The sequence below is a fragment of the Nomascus leucogenys genome, chromosome 10, assembly GCF_006542625.1.
Source record: "Nomascus leucogenys isolate Asia chromosome 10, Asia_NLE_v1, whole genome shotgun sequence".
NCBI lineage: Eukaryota > Metazoa > Chordata > Mammalia > Primates > Hylobatidae > Nomascus > Nomascus leucogenys.
This window is the reverse complement of record NC_044390.1, coordinates 988,676-1,010,414: the sequence shown is the minus strand read 5'-3', so window position 1 is coordinate 1,010,414 and position 21,739 is coordinate 988,676. Positions and strand designations below refer to the sequence as shown.

Here is a 21,739-nt window from a genome sequence, read left to right as displayed (position 1 = left end):
CAATAGCTGGAACTACAGGCGTACCACCACTCCCAGCTAATTTTTGTACTTTTTGTAGAGACTGGATTTCGTCATGTTTCCCAGGCTGTCTCCAACTCCTGAACTCAAGTGATCCGCCTGCCTCAGCCTCCCACAGTGCTGGGATTACAGGCCCCTGGACTCAAGTGATCCGCCTGCCTCAGCCTCCCACAGTGCTGGGATTACAGGAGTGAGCCACCGCACCCAGGATTGTTATTCTTCACTTTGAATCCCACATGTTATTTAACGCTAAGACCTGAGGCAAAAAAAAATCACTTCTATATTTCAACTAATACTATTTTATTACTAGGTAATAAGTCCCAATATTTACATTTATGTACACATACACACACATTTCCTTTCTATACCATTAAGATAATGGTAGACCTTTATGTCAGGAAAATGCTATAGGCTGGGCGCGAGTGGCTCACCCCTGTAATCCCAGCACTTTGGGAGGCCGAGGCGGGAGGATCGCTTGAGCCTAGGAGTTCGAGGCCAGCCTGGACAAGGTGGTAAAACCCTGTTTCTAAAAAAAAAAAAAAAATTAGCTGGGTGTGGTATCATGAGCCTGTAATCCCAGCTACTTTCAGCTACTCGGGAGGCTGAGGTGGGAGGATTTCTTGAGCCTGGGAGGCAAAGGTTGCAGTGAGCCCAGATCCCACCACTGTACTGCAGCCTGGGTGACAGAGTGAGAACCTGTCTCAAAAAAAAAAAAAAAAAAAGCTATTGGTAATTGAATTTATCTTTATTGAACAAATCCTCTTCATTTCACGCTTTAAATTTTATTGATCTGTTTAAATTTTATTGATTTTGAAATTACTAGAGAAGCCCAGGCGCTGTGGCTCATGCCTCTAATCCCACCACTGTGGGAGGCCAAGGCGGGCAGATCACCTGACGTCAAGAGTTCGAGACCAGCCTGACCAACATGGTGAAACCCTGTCTCTACTAAAAATACCAAAAAACAATTAGCCGGGCCTGCTAAAGGCACCTGTAGTCCCAGCTACTCAGGAGGCTGAGGCAGGAGAATGGCTTGAACCTGGGAGGCGGAGGTTGCAGTGAGCCGAGAGCGTGCCATTGCACTCCAGCCTGGGCGACAGAGAGAGTCTCCGTCAAAAAAGAAAAAGAAGAGAAAAGAAAAAGAGGAAGGAAGGAAGGAAGAAAAGAAGGAGTAAGTGGGGGGAGGGAGGGAGGAAGGAAGGAAGGAAGGAAGGGAGGAAGGAAGGGAGGAAGGAATAGGGGAGGGAGGGAGGGACGGAGGGAAAAGAAATTCCTGGGCAGATGAAAGTGAGGGGTCGGGGTCGGGGTCGGGGTCGGGTTCGGGGCTCGGTGGACTCGGCGGGCAAAGCCCCAGGGCGCTGCAGGCGGCGGGCGAGGAGCTGGGGCGCGGGGGGCGGCTCTAGGCGCTCTGGCCGCGCAGCGTCTGGGACCCAGCGCCGCGCCGGTCAGGGAATCCTTGGTGTTCCCGCCCCGCAGCACCCGGGGCGGGGGAGGAGTCGGCGCGGTCGTGCGGCCGTGAAGGACGGCGAGACCCGGGGGCTGCGGCTGCCGGCCGAGGGGCCCCTGGGACAGGGAGAAGCAGCGGCGGGAGCTGGTCACGGGGCAGGGAGCGCTCAGCGGTAAAGACGGCTTCATCTGACTCCAGGGCTGGCAGGCGGCCCGGATGGCATGCGGTCTCCTGCGGAGAATTCCAATTTCCCCCTAAATCGCTCAACAAGCGAGAAGGTTTTGGGATTCGAATTCAGCGGGGCAAGCGAAGTCGCCTTTCCTTCTTAAACAGATGGAATCCCTGGTCCACAAACCTACCCTGTGCCAGTTTCATACAACACGCTATGGCTGCTGCGCATGGGAACACAGCAACTCTGTGCCAGATGGAAAGCTTCAAGGCTCTGTGAATCCAAGGTCAAAAACGCCAAAAAGGAAAGTCCTTTCCCAGGACAAGCGCACGCGTGCTGGCCGTGGAGCGCCCCCTCCTCATGGAGACCGGCCTGGGATTGATGTCCCTCATTAACAATGAGGCTAAACTGGGCTATTCCATGACTGGCTTTCAGCCAGCGGCATTCTGGGAGCTCTCCCCACTATAGAAGGCCAAGTGATGTGGGGTCTGAGAGCCTGGCAGTCCTCATGCAAAGCCGCTGCTGGCTGGAAGCATAGGGGTCTTTTACCTTTTGGGATCTCTGCACGATTAGAATAGTAAAGTGGATAGTAATTGGATATTGCACTCTGCTAATGCAAGCTACAGACAAAAGCAAAAAGAATCTAGCTGCCACTATGCTGCTAGGATTCCATTTTCTGTAACTTCAGTTCTGATGTTTTTCCTGGAGTGTATCTACTCGGCTTCTAGCGGTTCTTCCCACCCAGCCACCCCAGCATGCTAAACCCCGCAGCACACCCCTTACCATTTGTGTAGGCTGCTAAATACAGGGAGGCACCTGGTATATCTCCAGTGTCTGCAGTCACAAATATATTTACACTTGGTGTCAAATTTTGTATTTTAAATTTTAATACTTTTTTTTAAAGCTCGTACAAAAGCAGCCAGCAGACAGGTTCACTGACATCAGTCTGCACCTGTCAGCTCCTGGGTGAATCACTGTTCTTTTGTAAATGTGTGTTTGACCTAAAGTCACCCTTTTTCTAAAATTAATCCAAGGCCGGCTCAGTGGCTCACGCCAGTAATCCCAGCTACTCCGGAGGCTGAGGCAGGAGAATTGTTTGAACCTGGGAGGTGGAGGCTGTGGTAAGCCGAGATCATGCCACTGCACTCCAGCCTGGGCAACGAGTGAAACTCCATCTCAATAAATAAATAAATTAATTAAATTAAATTAAATTAATCCAAATTGTGCTGATACTTAAAGTATCTTTACGAGGCCCTAGTAGGTTTACAGAAAATCATCTTAGGACAATTTTTTAATTTGAGAAAGTCACTTTGGCAGTTCTTTGCACACAATTTTGACAAGTATATGTATTATAAGTTGTATTGTATTCGTATTTAAAAGGGAGTTGGGTAGTCTGCCTTTTGAAGAATGCACTTTTTAAAAAGGAACCATATCAGATCCTCATGAAGCAGCCGATGCCTGCCATGGTTCATACAGGTCCCGCACAGACTCGGGGCTTTGTCCAAGTCTCCACTAAACATGCTAAGCTTACCATCCTGGCTAACACAGTGAAACCCCGTCTCTACTAAAAATACAAAAAAAAAATTAGCCGGGCGCGGTGGCAGGCGCCTGTAGTCCCAGCTACTAAGGAGGCTGAGGCAGGAGAATGGCGTGAACCTGGGAGGCGGAGCTTGCAGTGAGCCGAGATCGCGCCACTGCACTCCAGACTGGGCGACAGAGCGAGACTCCGTCTCAAAAAAAAAAAAAAACAAACATGCTAAGCTTCAATGTGCCCTGGAGAATTTCCACAGGGTGATCCACGCACCTCCCTGAGATCCTGCAGCTTGCTCTCATAACTGGGAGCGTTGGATAAGCTTCGCGTGCCGGCTCCCCAGTTCTTTCCTTCTCTTTACGACTGTTGCAGCTTTAAGCTAATGGAGTTGTGTGGTCCAAGTGCGGCCACCTATGGGAGGCGCAGGGCTGCCTCGGAAGCTGGCAGGGTACCCCAGTCTTTGCGTTCATAAAGACATTTAGAACTGGATGAATGTTGTTCCTTTTTTGAAGTTGTTATTAAAGTAGGTGCAACAACCAAAAATAAATAAATAATAAATAAATTGACTAAATATTTTTTCTCAAAAAAAAAAAGAAAGAAAGAAAAGAAAGTCGCCAGGTGTGGTGGCTCACGCCTGTAATCCCAGCACTTTGGGAGGCTGAGGTGGGCGGATCACCTGAGGTCAGGAGTTTGAGACTATCCTGGCCAACATGGTGAAACCCTGTCTCTACTAAAATACAAAAATTAGCCGGGTGTCGTGGCTCACGCCTTTAATCACAGCTACTCCGGGGACTGAAGTTGCAGTGAGCCAAGATCGCACCACTGCACTCCAGCCTGGGCGACAGAGCAAGACTTTGTCTTGAAAAAAAAGAAAGTAACACTTTTGTTTATTTTCCTACCAGGTTTTTTTTTGTTGTTGTTGTTGTTTTGTATTCTAATTGAAATCACTGTTTCCTACATACTGAGGCGGATTGGCTTTGTCTTCTTGGAAACAAGGGTTATTTTCCTCACTCACACTGGAGTGGGGATACTCACCGGACACAAGTTGAGATGATGCTGGATGTAAACGGGTCATCTATTTTTACCAAAGGCAGCACTACCTGCCTTCCCAATTGATCAGAAAAGCATTTGATAGTTGTCTTTGTAATATCCTTATTTGATTAAATTACTATGCGGATTTCACATTTATTTTTATTCTTTTGTACCTGTTTATTCTATGCCTAAGTTGGGGTATCGCCAGATCATTTCCTCCACCATCTGTGTTTCCCCAACGATAAATCCTCCTGCTCATGCCCTTCACTCCTCCATTAGCCCATTCTCTAGAAAGCTGCTGGTTTTACACAGTGGCTGTGTGTCTTTGCTTCCTTAATGTAGCATTCAGAGTCCCACTCTGGAGCCAGGTATCAAATCCTAGCCCAGCCACTTACAGGCTATGTAGCACCGGCCAAGGTACTGAACTTCTCTGCGCCTCTGTTACTTTGATGTTAAAATGGAGTTATTTAGGATCTACTTTATAAGACTGTTGTGATGGAAATGGGTTAATGTACAGAAAGCACTGAGAACAGAGTCAAATATGCCCTGACTGCTTAAAGATTAGTTATTATGATCCCTGATGCTATTACTACTCTTACTGATATCATCATGCCCCAGGTCTAACTGCTCCCAGAGTTACACACCAGCATGTCCAACAGCTGGCTGTATATCTGAACTCAAAGATCCAATAACCTCCTCCAAACAGAAATTGCCAGCTTTTCCCCAACCTTTTCCTTACAGCTCCTTACAGAGCTCAAGGAACTCCTTGAGACTCCAGAAGCAGACAGGAAATGCTTTCATCCCACCTCAAATTAACAACTGAACTCCAGTGGTACTCACATTGTCTACGTTTTTCATTGTTTTGTTTGTTTGTTTGTTTGTTTTTTGAGACGGAGTCTCTCACTCTGTCGCCCAGACTGGAGAGCAGTGGCGCGATCTTGGCTCACTGCAACCTCTGCCTTCCAGGTTCAAGTGATTTTCCTGCCTCAGGCTCCCTAGTACTTGGGATTACAAGCGCCCGCCACTATGCCTGGCTAATTTTTGCATTTTTTTAGTAGAGATGAGGTTTCACCATGCTGGCCAGGCTGGTCTCGAACTCCTGACCTCAGGTAATCCACCCGCCTCGGCCTCCCAAAGTGCTGGGATTACAGGCGTGAGCCACTGCGCCCAGCCCACTTTTCATTGTTGTAGCAGAGAAGTATCCCTGCTTCCATCAAGAGCCAATTTTCCACTGGTGCTTTAGGTCCTGTCACAGTTGGTTTAATGGCACAGTTGGTGACAGGACCAAAACCACCAGTGGAAAATTGGCTCTTGATGGCAGCAGGGATACTTCTCTGTATGGAGTATATGTGGATGAAACTCCTTGGAGAAATGGACTAGTACACAATCCTATAATGTGAGGATTCAGAACATAATTCCTAATGCGGGGAAGTCAAGCAGACATTTCATCAGTGGAGTACCAGGAGATTCAAACTCTGTACCTAACAGTGATGGGGGACAATCTAAGCCCCAAGAGGCTGCATGACTGATGGAGCAAATGAAACACATGGCTGTAATTGGCTCCCACCCCTTCGATATGTTTTCAACTCCACCAAAGCCTCAGCCTGTATGAGGGTGGAAAGTGGGGAGCGAGAGTGCAGGGAAGAAGGCACAGCTTCCACCACACTAGGTGACCAGGCGCTTCTCACCATTTTAACTCCTCCATCTCTCTCAAGTCTCACGTTAAGTCTATCAAACATCATATGCTTTCTCAATATAAAATATGTGCCAATTTCTCCCTTTCCACTGATATAATCCTAGTCTCAGCCCCTGTCATCTTTTTGATGGATTAGGAATGCCTTCTCTGGGGTCCTGGGCCCCCTCTGTTTCACCAGCCTGGAATTGGCACAGAAGGAGACACAGCATTAGCCTTGCCCTCTGCCACCCTTGTAATTCATAAATTTCTGAAAACTTAAAAGTTTGAGAAAAGTTTGTCATGTTTGTATGAGTAATTTATAATAAAACTTGATCAGAACTTGTGAGACTAATATTTGTCTTTATATTTTCATTTAATGTGGATGTTGTTACATTTTACCGCAGATTTTGTGTGGTTTTTTTTGTTTTTGTTTGTTTGTTTGTTTTTGAGACGGTCTACCTCTGTCGCTCAGGCTGCAGTGCAGTGGCACAATCTCAGCTCACTGCAACCTCTGCCTCTGGGGTTCAAGCAATTCTTCTGCTCAGCCTCCTGAATAGCTGGGACTTCAGGCACGCACCACTATGCCTGGCTAATTTTTGCATTTTTAGTAGAGATGGGGTTTCGCCATATTGGCCAGGCTGGTCTCGAACTCCTGACCTCGTGATCCGCCCACCTCGGCCTCCAAAAGTGCTGGGATTACAGGCGTGGTTTTTTTTTGTTTTGTTTTGTTTTTTTAGAGACTGGGTCTCCTTCCATTTCCCAGGCCAGAGTTCAGTGGGGCGGTCATAATCCACTGAAGCCATGAATTCCTTGGCTCAAACAAGCTACAGGGACAGGCCACCATGCCTGGCTAACATTTTTAACATTATTTTTGGTAGAGACAGAGTCTTGCTTTGTTGCTCAGGCTAGGACTTCACAGAGTCTTGCTCTGTTTCCCAGGCTGGAGTGCAGTGGTGCAATCTTGGCTCACTGTAACCTCTACCTCCCAGGTTCAAGTAATTCTCCTGCCTCAGCCTCCCGAGTAGCTGGGATTACAGGTGCCCACCACCATGCCCGGCTAATCTTTGTATTTTTAGTAGAGAAAGGGTTTCACCATGTTGGCCAGGCTGGTCTCGAACTCCTGATCTCAGGTGATCTGCCTGCCTCGGCCTCCCAAAGTGCTGGGATTACAGGTGTGAGCCACTGCACCTAGCCTGCAGAAATATTAATGTGTTTGTTTATGACCTGTTGACCCAGGACCAGTGATGGTATATAACACTGTATTAGAGGCATGGAGCGGTGGCTGGATGAAGATTCCATCAGTAATTCAATCAAGTATTATCCAATCACGTCTTTAAATCAATCACTGATCCCAGCCCCTATAAAAGGGAGCAGCCTTAGGAGGCACATCAGATAAACCCAGCGTGGAAAGCTAGTCACACATCAGCTCAGTGTTCAGCCCGGGATTACCCAGTCAACCGAGAAGGAGGTAAGCTTCCATAATGGAAGGAAAATTTTGTGTCTTTGAGTGTGTATATGTTTTGTGTCTTTGAGTGTGTATACATAATTTTGTGTCTTTGAGTGTGTATACATGTGTATGTAGGCATAGCTATTTCAGGAAAATTCCTAACTACAGAGATATGGGGGTCTCCCAGGTGTAGGGGATGGTCTTTTGTTACAACAGCTCTGACCCAAAAGGGCTTGATGTTGTGAACTCTGTCTAAAGGCCTGGTGTGACTGAAGATTTTTCTTCGAAAAGTCTATTGTATGGCTTTATGTTCTAGTAATTCTTTTTTTTTTTTTTTTTGAGACAAGATCTTTGTCACCCAGGCTAAAGTTTAGTAGCCCCAATCACAGCTCACTGAAGCTTCAGCCTCCCCAGGCTCAAGTGATCTTTCCACCTTAGCATCCTGAGCAGCTGGGACCACAGGCGCACACCACCACACTAGGTTAATTTTTCTATTTTTTGTAGAGACAGGATTTTGCTATGTTGCCCAGTGTGGTCTCAAACTCCTGGCCTCCAGTGATTTGCCTACTTTCAGCCTTGAAAAGTGCTGGGATTACAGATGTGAGCCACTGCGCCCAGCTTAGTAATTCCTTTGTATTGCATTATATGAAATATGTAGCTGGGTGTCATTAGAGATCATAAACCCCAGGACACAGACCCAGACCTGATGGGTAGCGTGACTGCCTCACAGTTTGTAAATGCCAGACTCCAGATTAGAACTCCGGTAGCCTTGTTTTGAATTCCCAGGTTCTGGGACATAAGCCATAATTCTTTGCAGCCTTGTCTATGTGGGACAGAGTGCATGTCTCCAAGTGTGAACATGTGGTCTGTGTGTCACAGGGGAGAAAGGGTGGGTAATCGAAAAAGAGAATTTGGAGGGAAGTGAAATGAAGGGGAAGCCATGGTTTCCACACGAAAAAAGAGAGAGAGAGAGAGACCAATGTCCCTGGATATGGAGAACCAGCCACAACACCTAAGATGGAGCTTGAGAAGTGTAGAGCTGGCCCAGGAAAGCCTCATAGGACGAGGACTCAGTGCTTGTCCCTGAGGGCAAAGGGGAGCCATCCAGAGAGTAGAGTGTGGTATGAGTGAGCAGATTAGCATTTTATAAACGTTGACTAGAAGCATTATGACAAATGGATTAGGGAAAGGCAAGAATGTGTTCCATTTTCTCCTAGGAGGTTTTACCAGAATCACCTCTGCCTCGTTAACTGATGCCATCAGGATAGCAGATCTGGTCTAATCAGACCAGATGAGATTAACACAAAGCAGGAAATAACATTAACTAACAGAAATCAGTTAGGTTTTTGTGTGTCCACGTATTACTCCTACCATTTTCTGATTTTATGGCATGAAATTTGCTTTTTTCAAAATGGCACAAATCTTTGAAATGTTAATCATGTATAAAATTGGAGTAAAAACACAAAAATAGCAATGATATATTAACAGAAAAGGGATTAAATTGTTTATCCATTCAGGATTCCAAAGGGTGTGTCTCTAGTTGTCCAGGTAATCTGATTTGGGATTAGAAATCAATTTCAAGCAATGCAAACTCGTTTTTACTCTGAATCCTAAACATCAGTAGGAAAGGACAGGGAGTAAAAACAGATAAACATAAAATAGTAGCTTTGGTTAAAGCAGTAAAGTTCTAAGGAATGGTAACTGTTAATGGGAAAAAAATTGAAACAGAAAAGGTGCTAAGAATGTTTCCTAAGGAATGTATCCTTTCACAACACAGTGGGTGTAGCTGGTAGTGGCCTTGCAGATGTCTGTGCCTAATAAGTTTTCAGCCAGAGAAAGGTGTCATTTGTATGGATTCTGGCTTGTCTTTTCTATTTCATTCACTTCTTTCTCTTTTTCTTGTTTTCCCTAGCTGTATTGAGGTATAATTGACAAAGATTTTATATATTTAAGGTGTACAGCGTGACACTTCTCTCTCTACATATATGTATACTTTGCAAAATGATTACCACAATCAAGCTAGTTAACATATTCATCACCTCACAAAGTTATCTTTTTTTTTCTTGCTCTGTCACCTAAGCTGGAGTACAGTGGCGTAATCTCGGCTCACTACAGCCCCCACCTCTCAGGTTCAAGTGATTCTTGTGCCTCAGCCTCTCAAATAGCTGGGATTACAGGTGCATGCCACCACACCCAACTCATTTTTTAATTTTTAGTAAAGGTGGGGTTTCACCATGTTGCCAGGCTGGTCTTGAACTCCTGGCCTCAAGCGATATGCCCACCTCCGCCTCCCAAAGGACTGGGATTACAGGGGTGAGCCAATTATCTTTTTTATATCATGAGAACACTGAAAATCTAGCAAATTTCAAGCATACAATGTATATTAGCTATAGCCACCATGCTGTACATCAGCTCTCCAGAGCATATTCATTTTTTTCCCTTGCCTGAGAAGGACATGGTGACATTTAATTAATTAATTAATTTATTTATTTATTTATTTTGAGATGGAGTTTCATTCTGTCGCCCAGGCTGGAGTGCAGTGGCATGATCTCAGCTCACTGCAACCTCCGTCTCCTGGGTTCAAGCGATTCTCCTGCCTCAGCCTACCGATTAGCTGGAATTACAGGCATGCACCACCACGGCCAGCTAATTTTTGTATTTTTAGTAGAGACAGGGTTTCACCATGTCTCATCTCAAGTGATACACCTGTCTCGGCCTCCCAAAGTGCTGGGATTACAGGCACCAGTCACTGTGCCCAGCCACATATTTATTTTATAAATGAAAGTTTGCCATAGGCATAGTAGCTCACTCCTGTAATCCCAGAAAGGCTAGAGTGAGGAGCAGTCACTTGAGTCCAGGAGTTCAAGACAGCCTGGACAAAATAGCGAGACCAAGTCTCAAAAAGAAAATTTTTAAAAAATTAGCCAAGTGTGGTGGTGTGTGCCTGTAGTCCCAGCTACTCAAGAGGCTAAGGCAGGAGGATCGCCTGAACCCAGAAGGTTGAGGCTGCAGTGAGCTGTGATGGCACCACCGCACTCTAGCCTGGCTGACAGAGGCAGACCTTGTCTCAAAATAAAGTTTGCACCATTTGATCAACATCTTCCCATATGCCCCACCCCATGCCCCTGGCAACCACCTTCTACTCTCAGTTTCTAATACTTTATTTTCTGATGATGATGGTGATGATGATGATGATGATGATTATTATTATTGAGACGGAGTTTCTCTGTGTTGCCTAGGCTGAAGTGCAGTGGCCCGATCTCAACTCACTGCAACCTCTGCTTCCCAAGTTCAACCCATTCTCCTGGCTCAGCCTCCCGAGTAGCTGGGATTACAGGCATGCACCACCACATCTGGCTAATTTTTATATTTTTAGTAGAGACGGGGTCTTACCATGTTGGCCAGGCTGGTCTTGAACTCCTGGTTTCCAGGGATCTGCCTGCCCCGGCCTCCCAAAGTGTTGGGATTACAGGCGTGAGCCACAGTGAAAAGAGTTTTTTTGTTTTAATTTCAACTGCTTGTGATAACACAATATTACAACATTCAGTTCATTTTGGTATATTGGCATTGTAACAGACATCTCCCTAAATTCACCGAGGCTACTATTTGGTGAATATTTTATTTTATTTTAGATTCAGGGAGTACATGTGCATGTTTGCTACAAAAGTATTCTGCATATTAGTGGAAATTGGACTTCTAGAGTACCTATTACTCAAATAGTGAACATTGTACCCAATGGGTAATTTTTCAATACCCATTTCCCTCCCAGCTCCCCTACTGGAGTCCCCAGTATCTGTTTTTTCCATTCTTACGTCCATGTGTACCCACTGTTTAGCTTCCACTTATAAGTGAGAACATGTGGTATTTGGTTTTCTGTTTCTGAGTTAGTTCCCTTAAGATAATTGCCTCCAACTCCATCTATGTTGCTGCAAAGGACTAATTTCATTCTTTTTTATGGCTGCATAATATTCCATGGTATGTATTTCACATTTTCTTTATCCAGTCAACCACTGGCAGACTCTTAGGTTGGTTCCATGACTTTGCTCTTGTGACTAGTGCTGCAAACAAAATATGAGTGCAGGTGTCTTTTTTATATAATGATTTCTTTCCTTTTGAGTAGATACCAAGCTGGATCAAATGATAGTTCTATTTTTAGTTCTCTGAGAAATCTCCATACTGTTTTCCATAGAGGTTAACTGATTTGCATCCCCACCAAATTTATTGAATACTCTTTGTAAACAAAATCAAGACTCTATAAATATGTTTGAAATATTTTCTTTCCTTATTTCACTGGTTAGGGAGCAATCCAATGTTTCATAGAGATGATAGCTCAAGCAAAAAACTTTTAAAAACAAATTTTGTTGTAATTATTTTGTAAAATATTTTTCACATCAAGTTTTTTGTTGCTGTTGTTGTTGTTGTTGTTGTTTTTAAGAAAGAATCTCACTCTGTCACCCAGGCAGGAGCTCAGTGGCAGGATCCTGGCTCATTGCCGCCCCCACTTTCCGGGTTCAAGGGATTCTCCTGCCTCCGCCACTGAAGTAGCTGGGTTTACAGGCACGTGCCACCACACCCGGCTAAGTTTTGTGTGTGTGTGTGGCTTTTTTTCTTTTTTTTGAGACGGAGTCTTGCTTTGTCGCCGAGGCTGGAGTGCAGTGGCGCGATCTCGGCTCACTGCAATCTCCACCTCCTGGGCTCAAGCAATTCTCCCATCTCAGCCTCCTGAGTAGCTGGGACTACAGGTGCACGCCACCATGCCTGGCTGATTTTTGTATTTTTAGTAGAGATGGGGTTTCACCATATTGGCCAGGCTGGTCTCGAAATCCTGACCTCAGGTGATCCACCTGCCTCAGCCTCCCAAAGTGTTTGGATTACAGGCATGAGCCACCACGCCGGCAAGTTTTGTATTTTTAGTAGAGATGGTGCCTCACCATGTTGACCAGGCTAGTCTTGAACTCCTGACCTCAAGTCATCCACCCTCCTTGGCCTCCCACAGTTCTGGGATTATAGGAGTGAGCCACTGTGCCAAGCCAAGGATATTTCCTAATAGTTCTAGTTTATTAAGTGCCTTTTTCAGGAATAAACATTGGTATTTAAACATTTTAAATGCATTCATTGAGATGATTTTATTACATTCTTGTATCCATATCCCGTTAACGAAGTAAATTGCATTGATTTTTGAATTTTAACCCAAACTTCCTGCATTTTGGAAATGAATACCACTTGCAATGTATATGTGAGTAGATTTTATTTTCAAATATTTTGTTTTGGATAATTTTAATGTATTTGTAAAATTTTGTTATCAGGAAGTGCTGACCTCAGTAACTAAAGTGGGTAGTGCTTCCTCTTATATGCTCTGGGAGAGTTTTGTTAAGTTATAATTATTTCTTTGAATTCATCCATAGAGCCATCTAGGTCTAACTTTTTGGTTGATTTGTCTTCAATTATGCCAGTGGTGCACTTAATTACTTATCTCTTTCCTATTTCTAGATTGCAGTTTTAAAGAATCCACCAACTGTTGAAACAAATCCCTAGAGACACAAGGCAAGAGACTGAATCATCAAAGTTAAGTCTCTCTGAGAATTATTGCTAAGAATGGCTTTAGAGCTAAGAACCATATTTCAGTGTGAACCATCCGAGAATAATCTTGGATCAGAAAATTCAGAGTTTCGAGAAAGCCAAGGACCTGCTGTTCAGAGAGAAGAAGGGATTTCTGAGTTCTCAAGAATGGTGCTCAATTCATTTCAAGACAGCAATAAATCATATGCAAGGCAGGAATTGCAAAGACTTTATAGGATCTTTCACTCATGGCTGCAACCAGAAAAGCACAGCAAGGATGAAATTATTTCTCTATTAGTCCTGGAGCAGTTTATGATTGGTGGCCACTGCAATGACAAAACCAGTGTGAAAGAGAAATGGAAATCAAGTGGCAAAAACTTGGAGAGATTCATGGAAGACCTGACTGATGACAGCATAAATCCACCTGCCTTAGTGAGTACAGGGTTCTGACTTCTGGGATGAGAGACAAAGGGAAGTAAGGAATAAATCACAGTCAGTTAGAGTTGTCTGGAAGTTAGAAAAGCTATTGGAGGTCCAGTTATTAGTCAGCTCACACTCTCCCACCATTCTCACAAAGAATAATGTTCAATGTCCTAAGTTCTCAAGAAAAAAAGCAAAAAGGTATATATCTGTTTATTCTGTAGGGCATGTAGGAGCCAAACATATTGATGTTTGATTAAGTTAATTTTAGTCTGTATAATGGCAGACTCTGAGAAATTGATTTTTTTTTTCTGTCGCCCAGACTGGAATGCATTGGCTTGATCTCAGCTCACCGCAACCTATGCCTCCCAGGCACAAGCCATTCTCGTGCCTCAGCCTCCAGAGTAGCTGGGATTACAGGCGTGCTCCACCAAGCCCAGCTAATTTTTGTATTTTTAATAGAGACAGGGTTTCATCATGTTGGCCAGGCTGGTCTTGAACTCCTGGCCTCAAGTGATCCGCCTGCCTCGGCCTCCCAAAGTGCTAGGATTACAGATGTGAGACCGGCCTGAAATTGACATTTAAATGAAGGCATCAGGGTTGAGGAAGAAATGTCTTGACAAGAGCTGGTTCTTCCATCAGGAAACCCTAATCAAGAAAGACATTCTAAAGAAGCAATTAGAGTAGATCTTTATTCTCAGAGCCCATATTTGCAAAATTGCTAAAATTTATTTGTAAGCTTAAAATAAACACCTGAGGCATCTTCTCCATCATTTTCAGATATGTGCAGAGTGGTAAAATATTTGAGTTACCTTAGGTGCATGTTTCCAGGTGAGGTTGAACAAGGCCACAACCTCACTTCCTATTTTGATTCCTACAGTGTAAATAAGTGTCCTTTTCACAGTCTATTTAGTGGCACATTTTCACATTTTTATGCTTTTTATTGATAATTTTGTTGTTTAAAGTGACACTGAAGTAAAATGCTGAAACACTGTGTAGTCTTCCTAAGTGCAAGAAAGTTGCTATGTATTATGGAGATAATACGTGTGTTGGATCCTCTGAGTTCAGAATTAATCAATAGTATATATTAAATGGGGTGTCTTTGAACATATACACACATAAAACAAACTCATGTATTAATCAATTGATAAAAATAATGTAGCCAGAAGCTCACAGGAAACTAACCCTGAATTTTTCCTAGGGGAAATGATTCAGTACCTGTAAATTCAACGTCCATGTGACTTCATTAAACATAAGAGCTTGTAGTAATAAGAATAACACCATCAGAGATGGTGGACAAAATATGTGGTAGCCAATACTTGAGGGAGTTTGTGAGAGCCTGTTAAGGGCCACTTATCCAAAAAGTCTTCTGTTACACAACAGATTCAGATACAACAGTGATCTGGCTTTCTTTACAGGTCCACGTCCACATGCAGGGACAGGAAGCTCTCTTTTCTGAGGATATGCCCTTAAAAGATGTCATTGTTCATCTCACAAAACAAGTGTCTGCCCAAATCCCAAGAGAAGCAAACATGGGGACACCCTTCCAGACTTCCCAAGATACTTCCTTAAAAACAGGACAAGGTAAGTCAGGTGAATCTGCACAACTGAGGGGTGTTCTATGTGGACCCCTTCTTAAGTACAACTTCATTGAGTGTCTATTTTCACAGGACGTGAAGATGAACAAGATGGCTGCAACAGTTCTTTGAAAACTACTCAAGTAAATGAAAATATTACTAATCAAGGCAATCAAATAGTTTCCCTAATCATCATCCAGGAAGAGAATGGTCCTAGGCCTGAAGAGGGAGGTGTTTCTTCTGACAACCCATGCAACTCAAAAAGAGCAGAGCTAGTCACTGCTAGATCCCAGGAAGGGTCCATAAACGGAATCACTTTTCAAGGTGTCCCTATGGAGATGGGAGCAGGGTGTATCTCTCAGCCAGAGCAGTCCTCCCCTGAGTCTGCCCCTACCCACCAGAGCAATGAGGGAAACTCCACATGTGAGGTACATCAGAAAGGATCCCATGGAGTCCGAAAATCATACAAATGTGAAGAATGCCCCAAGGTCTTTAAGTATCTCTGTCACTTATTAGCTCACCAGAGGAGACACAGGAATGAGAGGCCATTTGTTTGTCCCGAGTGTCAGAAAGGCTTCTTCCAGACATCAGACCTACGCGTGCATCAGGTGATTCACACAGGAAAGAAGCCTTTCACATGCAGCATGTGTGAAAAGTCCTTCAGCCACAAAACCAACCTGCGGTCCCATGAGAGAATCCACACAGGAGAAAAGCCTTATACATGTCCCTATTGTAAGACAAGCTACCGCCAGTCATCCACATACCACCGCCATATGAGGACTCATGAGAAAATTACCTCACCAAGTGTTCCCTCCACGCCAGAAGCTTCCTAAGCTGCTGGTCTGATAATGTGTATAAATGTGTATGCAAGTATGTATATTCCCATAGTATTTATCTACTTAGGATATAAGATATAATTTCCTGATTATGCTTTCAATTTATTGTCTGCTTCATTAAAATGTAAGGCTAAGGAGAGCATGGAATTTGTCAGTTTTGCTCACTAAAGTATTCCAAGTGGTTGGGAAAGTGGGAACATTTCCAAGAACCAATAAATTTCTGTTGAATAAATGAATGAATCCATAATGTTGATATCCTTTTTTAAAAAAAGAGATGGGGCTGGCCGCAGTGGTTCATGCCTGTAATCCCAGCACTTTGGGAGGCCAAGGCGGACAGATCACCTGAGGTCAGGAGTTCGAGACCAGCCTGGCCAACAAGGTGAAACCCTGTGTTTACTAAAAATACAAAAATCAGCAGGGCATGATGGCACGTGGGGCACTTGTAATCCCAGCTACTTGGGAGGCTGAGACAGGAGAATCATTTGAACCTAGGAGACGGAGGTTGCCGTGAGCTGAGATCGCACCATTGCATTCCAGCCTGGGCGAGAAGAGCAAAACTCTGTCTCAAAAAATAAAAATAAAGAGATGGGGTCTTGCTCTTTTTTTTTGGATGGGGTTTGACTCATGTTGCCCAAGCTGGAGTGCAATGGTGCAATCTTGGCTCACCGCAACCTCTGCCTCCCAGGTTCGAGCAATTCTCCTGCCTCAGCCTCCCGAGTAGCTTGGATTACAGGCATGCGCCACCACGCCCACTAATTTTGTATTTTTGGTAGAGGCAAGGTTTCTCCATGTTGGTCAGGCTGGTCTCGAACTCCCGACCTCAGGTGATCCACCCGCCTCAGCCTCCCAAAGAGCTGAGATTACAGGCGTGGGCCACTGTGTCCGGCCAAAGTCTTGTTCTTTCACCTAGGCCACAGTGCAGTGGCACCATCATAGGTCACTGCAGCCGCAAACTCCTGGGCTCACAAGATCCTCCCACCTCAGCCTCCCAATTAGCTGAGACTATAGGATCACAACACCACACCTGGCTAATTTAAAAAAAATTTTTTTTGTAAAGACAGGATCTCGCTATGTTGCCCAGGCTGGTCTCAAACTATCCTCCCACCATGACATCCTAAAGTGCTGGGATTGTAGGTGTGAGCCACAGTGCCTGACATTATTCTTTAAAACCCAGCAATGAGCCCACATTAAAACGCAACGAGTTCCACCCTGAGGACACAAACACCAGCTCACCATGCTCCAGTGAGGCTTTCCCTGCCTACTCTCCTGTCCTTACACCACACCCTTTAACTCTGGTGCAGCCACATGGACCTAAGAATGGGTGGAGCAGAGGTGGAAATCTGGAAGCAGGTGTTAGATTATGAAAGCAAACTTTCATATGTAAATGATATTATAATGTTTAAAATTTATGAGAAATTAACAGCTAAGCTTGACCTGAATATGACTGGTGATTGAAAGTTGCAGACTGCTATTTTATTGGCAGATAGTCACCAGAAAAGTCCTTTTTCCCTGTTAATTTCCAAGATGATGGAGATGTGAGGAAGGGGAGCTTATTTCTGGAACCAGTTTGAAAGGTCAGTTTGGAGAAAAATAATTCCAGGCAAAGCTGAAATAGCAATGCATATGCTAATCGATTTTTGGGGATACATGTGTGAGTTGGTTTCCACTTGGTAACTGGGGTTCAATCCAACTGACAAACTAGAAGGTGCCATGTAGAAACGGCCTAAAAGATGGAAGGGGGGAATTGTGCAGCGTAAATTATGATGCTTCTCTGATTCCACCGCCTTAGCCTTAGAACGGAGAGCTCTCGGGCTGCTACGGATAACGCTGCACTGTGCAGAGAAGCCTGTGCATCCATCCTCTTTCCTGGACCGTCTCCGGGTGTTTTGCTGTTGTGAGCATTCTCGCACCTGCTTCTTGGTCCACAGGAAGGAAAATTTTTGTTTGCAAAGATCTGTATGAAGCAGGGGAAAACTTTGCCAACGTGGTTTTTCAATCGATTACAGCACCATCGGCAAGGTAAAAACTTAATGTCCATGTCTTCTCCAACACTAGACATGGCTACTGCTTTGGTTTTCTTTTCAGACAGGGTCTGGCTCTGTTGCCCAAGCTGGAGTGCAGTGGTGCCATCAGAGATCACTGCACCCTCGGCCTCCTGGCCTCAAGGGATCCTCCCATCTCAGCCTCCCAAATAGCTGGAATTACAGGTAGGCCACTACTGATTTTTATATTTTTTGTAGAGACAGGCTCCTGCTATGTTGCCCAGGCTGGTCTCCAACTCCTAGGCGCGAGCAATACACTCGCCAACCCCCCAGCTTCGGCTTCCTGAGCAGCTGAGCCTATAGGAGTGAGCCATCCCTCCAAGCCTGAATGCTTTGATTTTAATATCCAAACTCTGAGTACAGTTTATTGGAGTCAACCGGTAAGATAAGGGAGGTAAGAAAGTTCTTTCTCTCCTCACCCCCTGCATAGAAAATATGTTTGTATTCTGCAGGCTTAATGTGTATCTGACGGTTCTCTCTGACACAGCAGAGGCCAGTCTGACTTTACTGGGTGTTTTACGGGTCCTGCATTCACAAATAAACAATAACCCCTGGCCTCCACCCAACGCCTCACATCAGTTATTATATCCCTACTCTGTCAGTGATTACAGCCAGAGTTCACTGATACCCAAGCCTCCCGGCTGCTGACTCTTGGGTTAAAGTCCCCGTATGAAAATGTTGGAACAAAGGCTTCCGGGACTTGTAGTCCATTACGCGGCGTCCACTGCTCTCTGGAAGCTGAAGTAGGTGGCGAGTTCTGCGCAGGGGCATATGGGACCGCCTGATGAGCCGGATTGTGGAGACAAAAGGCGGTGAATGTGAGTCCCCCGACGGGCAGAGGAGGGAAGCTGGGCTGAAACTGAGGCGACAGGTCCGAGGGGAACGCGGTGACCCAGGGCCGCGGTCTCCTGAAACGTCCCTCCGGAGCCAGACGTTCTAGTGGCCTCTGGGAGATGTAGTCGTCGGCATCCAGCCACGCGTTACCTTCTGGGATCTGGTGTGTCCGCCAGCACTGCGCAGACTCCTGGACTCCCATGCGGAGCTTCCTTCGAGCTTAACTGCCTTGGGGCTTCGGAATTCATTCCCGGAGTTTTGTGTATTTGGAATTTCCTCTCTTATCCTAGGAAAGACAGGGCCTCCGTACCGGGGGAAGCAAAAATATCATTGGGCTTATCATTACAATTGCCATCCTTTATTCTAGGTGGAACTGGCTTACCCTTTGCAGTAGAGAGTCCACGTTTCTCTTTAGGAGTTTTATTTATTTATTTATTTTATTTTTATTTATTTTTTTGAGACGGAGTCTCACTCTGTCGCCCAGGCTGGAGTGCAGTGGCGTGATCTCGGCTCATTGCAAGCTCCGCCTCCCGGGTTCACACCATTCTCCTGCCTCAGCCTCCCGAGTAACTGGGATTACAAGTGCTCGCCACCACGCCCAGCCATTTTGTATTTTTAGTAGAGACGGGGTTTCACCGTGTTAGCCAGGCTGGTCTCGATCTCCTAACCTTATGATCTGCCCGCCTCGGCATCCCAAAGTGCTAGGATTACAGGCCTGAGCACTGCGCCTGGCCTAAGATTTTCTTATTCATTTGTAATCCATGTAATCCACTTCATCCCAGGCCGCCCCCACTGTCCTGACAGCCCTTCCCATGTAACCACCGTGCCTGGCTGAAGATTTTCTTATTCATTTGTAACCAGTGTAATCCACTTCATCCCATGCTGCCTCCACTGTCCTGACAGCTCTTCTCATGTAAATGATACAGGAGGCAAGGAAATGCTGGATAGAAGAGGGTGGTTCCCTGGCAAAGGCCCCACCCTCAAGCCTGGAAACCCCGGCCCTAAATGAGAGACCACACCATTGCACTCCAGCCTGGGTGACAGCATGAGACTGTGTCTCAAAAAAACCAACAAAACATTGTTTTTAACACAGGCCCTCTGGGGCTCCAGAGGTTGTGGGCAACCCCTGGATGCTGCTCCAGGCCAGTACAAGGTTCATTCCTGCACCATTCACCAGGCTCCTGCACCCACTCACCTGCGTGCTCCCCCTCTGGCAAGGGGTTTGAGCAGGGGGCGCTGGGTAAGCAAGCCACACCGTGTTATGTCCTGCAAAGGGGTCAAGGGTCAAGGGAACTCTCCCATCTCATAGAGTCACCCCATCTCTATAATTTCATTCTACTTTACTGTCATCAGAACCCTTAGGATCATCGGACATTCTCCTGCCCATTTATTTAGCAAGGTCTGTCTTGTTGACGGCTCTGTCTTCAACCCTGAAATATGAGCTCCTGTTCCTGTTATGCTGCCTCCAGGAATTCCCATAAGATTTGGTCACCTCGCATCAGACATAGCCCTACACCAGCAGACCTGACTTACCACATCTGTGACTTGCATTATTCCTTTACTCACTACTTTCAGTTAAGCTGTTCTGAAAATGCCAACTTCTTTCCCATTTCCCACTCTCTACCCTTGGACTTCCCTCTGCCTGGAGCATTGTCCCCGGTAACTGCAGAGCCTCCAAAAATATTCTTATTTTGGGACTCTGCATTGATATTCGCCACCCTCTGGAATGATGTAACCCAAAATGTCCACAAAACCTGCATCTTTGTCTCTTTCATGTCCCTAAAGTTATTCTCTCAGAAGGACCTCCCTGAGCAAACTATCATAAATTGTAAACACGTTTCCTAATATAATCTCCAAAATCAAATTCCAGACCGTGCAAGATATAGAAGAGGTGAGTCCTGCCAAACACTCAGTGAAATATCAAATACATTCCAAATCTTGCAGATAATAGAAAATATCAATTTACTCTATAAGCCTAGTATAACTTTATTGTAAAAGCTTAAATATAAAAAATCTGAGAGATGACATTTAATCACCAAACCCACTCATGAATATAGATGCAAGGATCCTATTTGCTAGTAAAATTAACAATGAATAAAGATGTCATACATCCTGAGTTGATCCCCGGGATGTAAGGATTGTTTATTATTAGAAAATAGAGGCCAGGCGCAGTGGCACATGCCTGTAACCCCAGCACTTGGGGAGGCCAAGGTGGGTGGATCACAAGGTCAAGAGATCAAGACCAACCTGGCCAACATGGTGATCACACCATAGCACTCCAGCCTGGGTGACAGAGCAAGACTCTGACTCAAAAAAAAAAAAAAAAGCCAGGTGTGCTGGCTCACACCTGGAATCCCAGCTCTTTCAGAGGTTAACGCAAGTGGATCACCTGAGGTCGAGAGTTCAAGACCAGCCTGACCAACATGGACGTTGTAGTGACCCGGGATTGCACCACTGCACTCCAGCCTTGCGACAAAGCGAGAGTCTGTCTCAAAAAAAAAGAAAGAAAGAAAAGAAAATAGATTAATGTAATTTACCATGGTGTGGATTACAAAAGATAATGTATTATTGATAAAAGTAGAAAAATGTCTAAGCAAAATTTAAATCCACTTGTATTAACAAAGTTACTTTCTTTTTTTTTTGAGACAGAGTATCCTTCTGTCACCCAGGCTGGAGTGCTGTGGAGAGATCTTGGCTCACCGAAACCTCCACCTCCTGGATTCAAGTGATTGTTCTGCCTCAGCCTCCGAAGTAGCTGGGATTAACAAGTATGTGCCACCATGCCCGGCTAATTTTGTATTTTTAGTAGAGATGGGGTTTCTCCATGTTGGTCAGGCTAGTCTCAAACTCCTGACCTCAGGTGATCCACCCACCTCGGCCTCCCAAAGTGCTGGGATTACAAGCTTGAGCGACCGTGCCGGCTTTTTTTTTTTTTTTTTTTTTTGAGTCAGAGTCTTGATCTGTCGCTCAGGCTGGAGTGCCGTGGTGTGATCTTGGCTCACTGCAACCTCCACTTGGAGGTCCAAAATTAATCATAGACACCAAATCACAGATCCAGAAATCTCAGAGAAGAGGAAGCAGTGTAAATACCAAAAACCTACAACTAGGTACATCATATTCAAACTATAGAAGGCCAAAGATAGAGAAATTCTTGA

General features: G+C 45.0%; 1 protein-coding gene across 1 annotated transcript; it reads left to right on the top strand.

The window, feature by feature from the left end:
• Nucleotides 1-7,273: 7,273 nt before the first annotated feature.
• ZSCAN4 (zinc finger and SCAN domain containing 4) lies at nucleotides 7,274-15,731 on the top strand. The gene is made up of 4 exons (XM_030821795.1): nucleotides 7,274-7,337; nucleotides 12,814-13,307; nucleotides 14,714-14,879; nucleotides 14,966-15,731. The coding sequence occupies exons 2-4, from the start codon at nucleotides 12,912-12,914 to the stop codon at nucleotides 15,703-15,705; spliced, it is 1,302 nt and encodes a 433-aa protein (XP_030677655.1). The 5' UTR covers nucleotides 7,274-7,337; nucleotides 12,814-12,911; the 3' UTR covers nucleotides 15,706-15,731.
• Nucleotides 15,732-21,739: the final 6,008 nt, after the last annotated feature.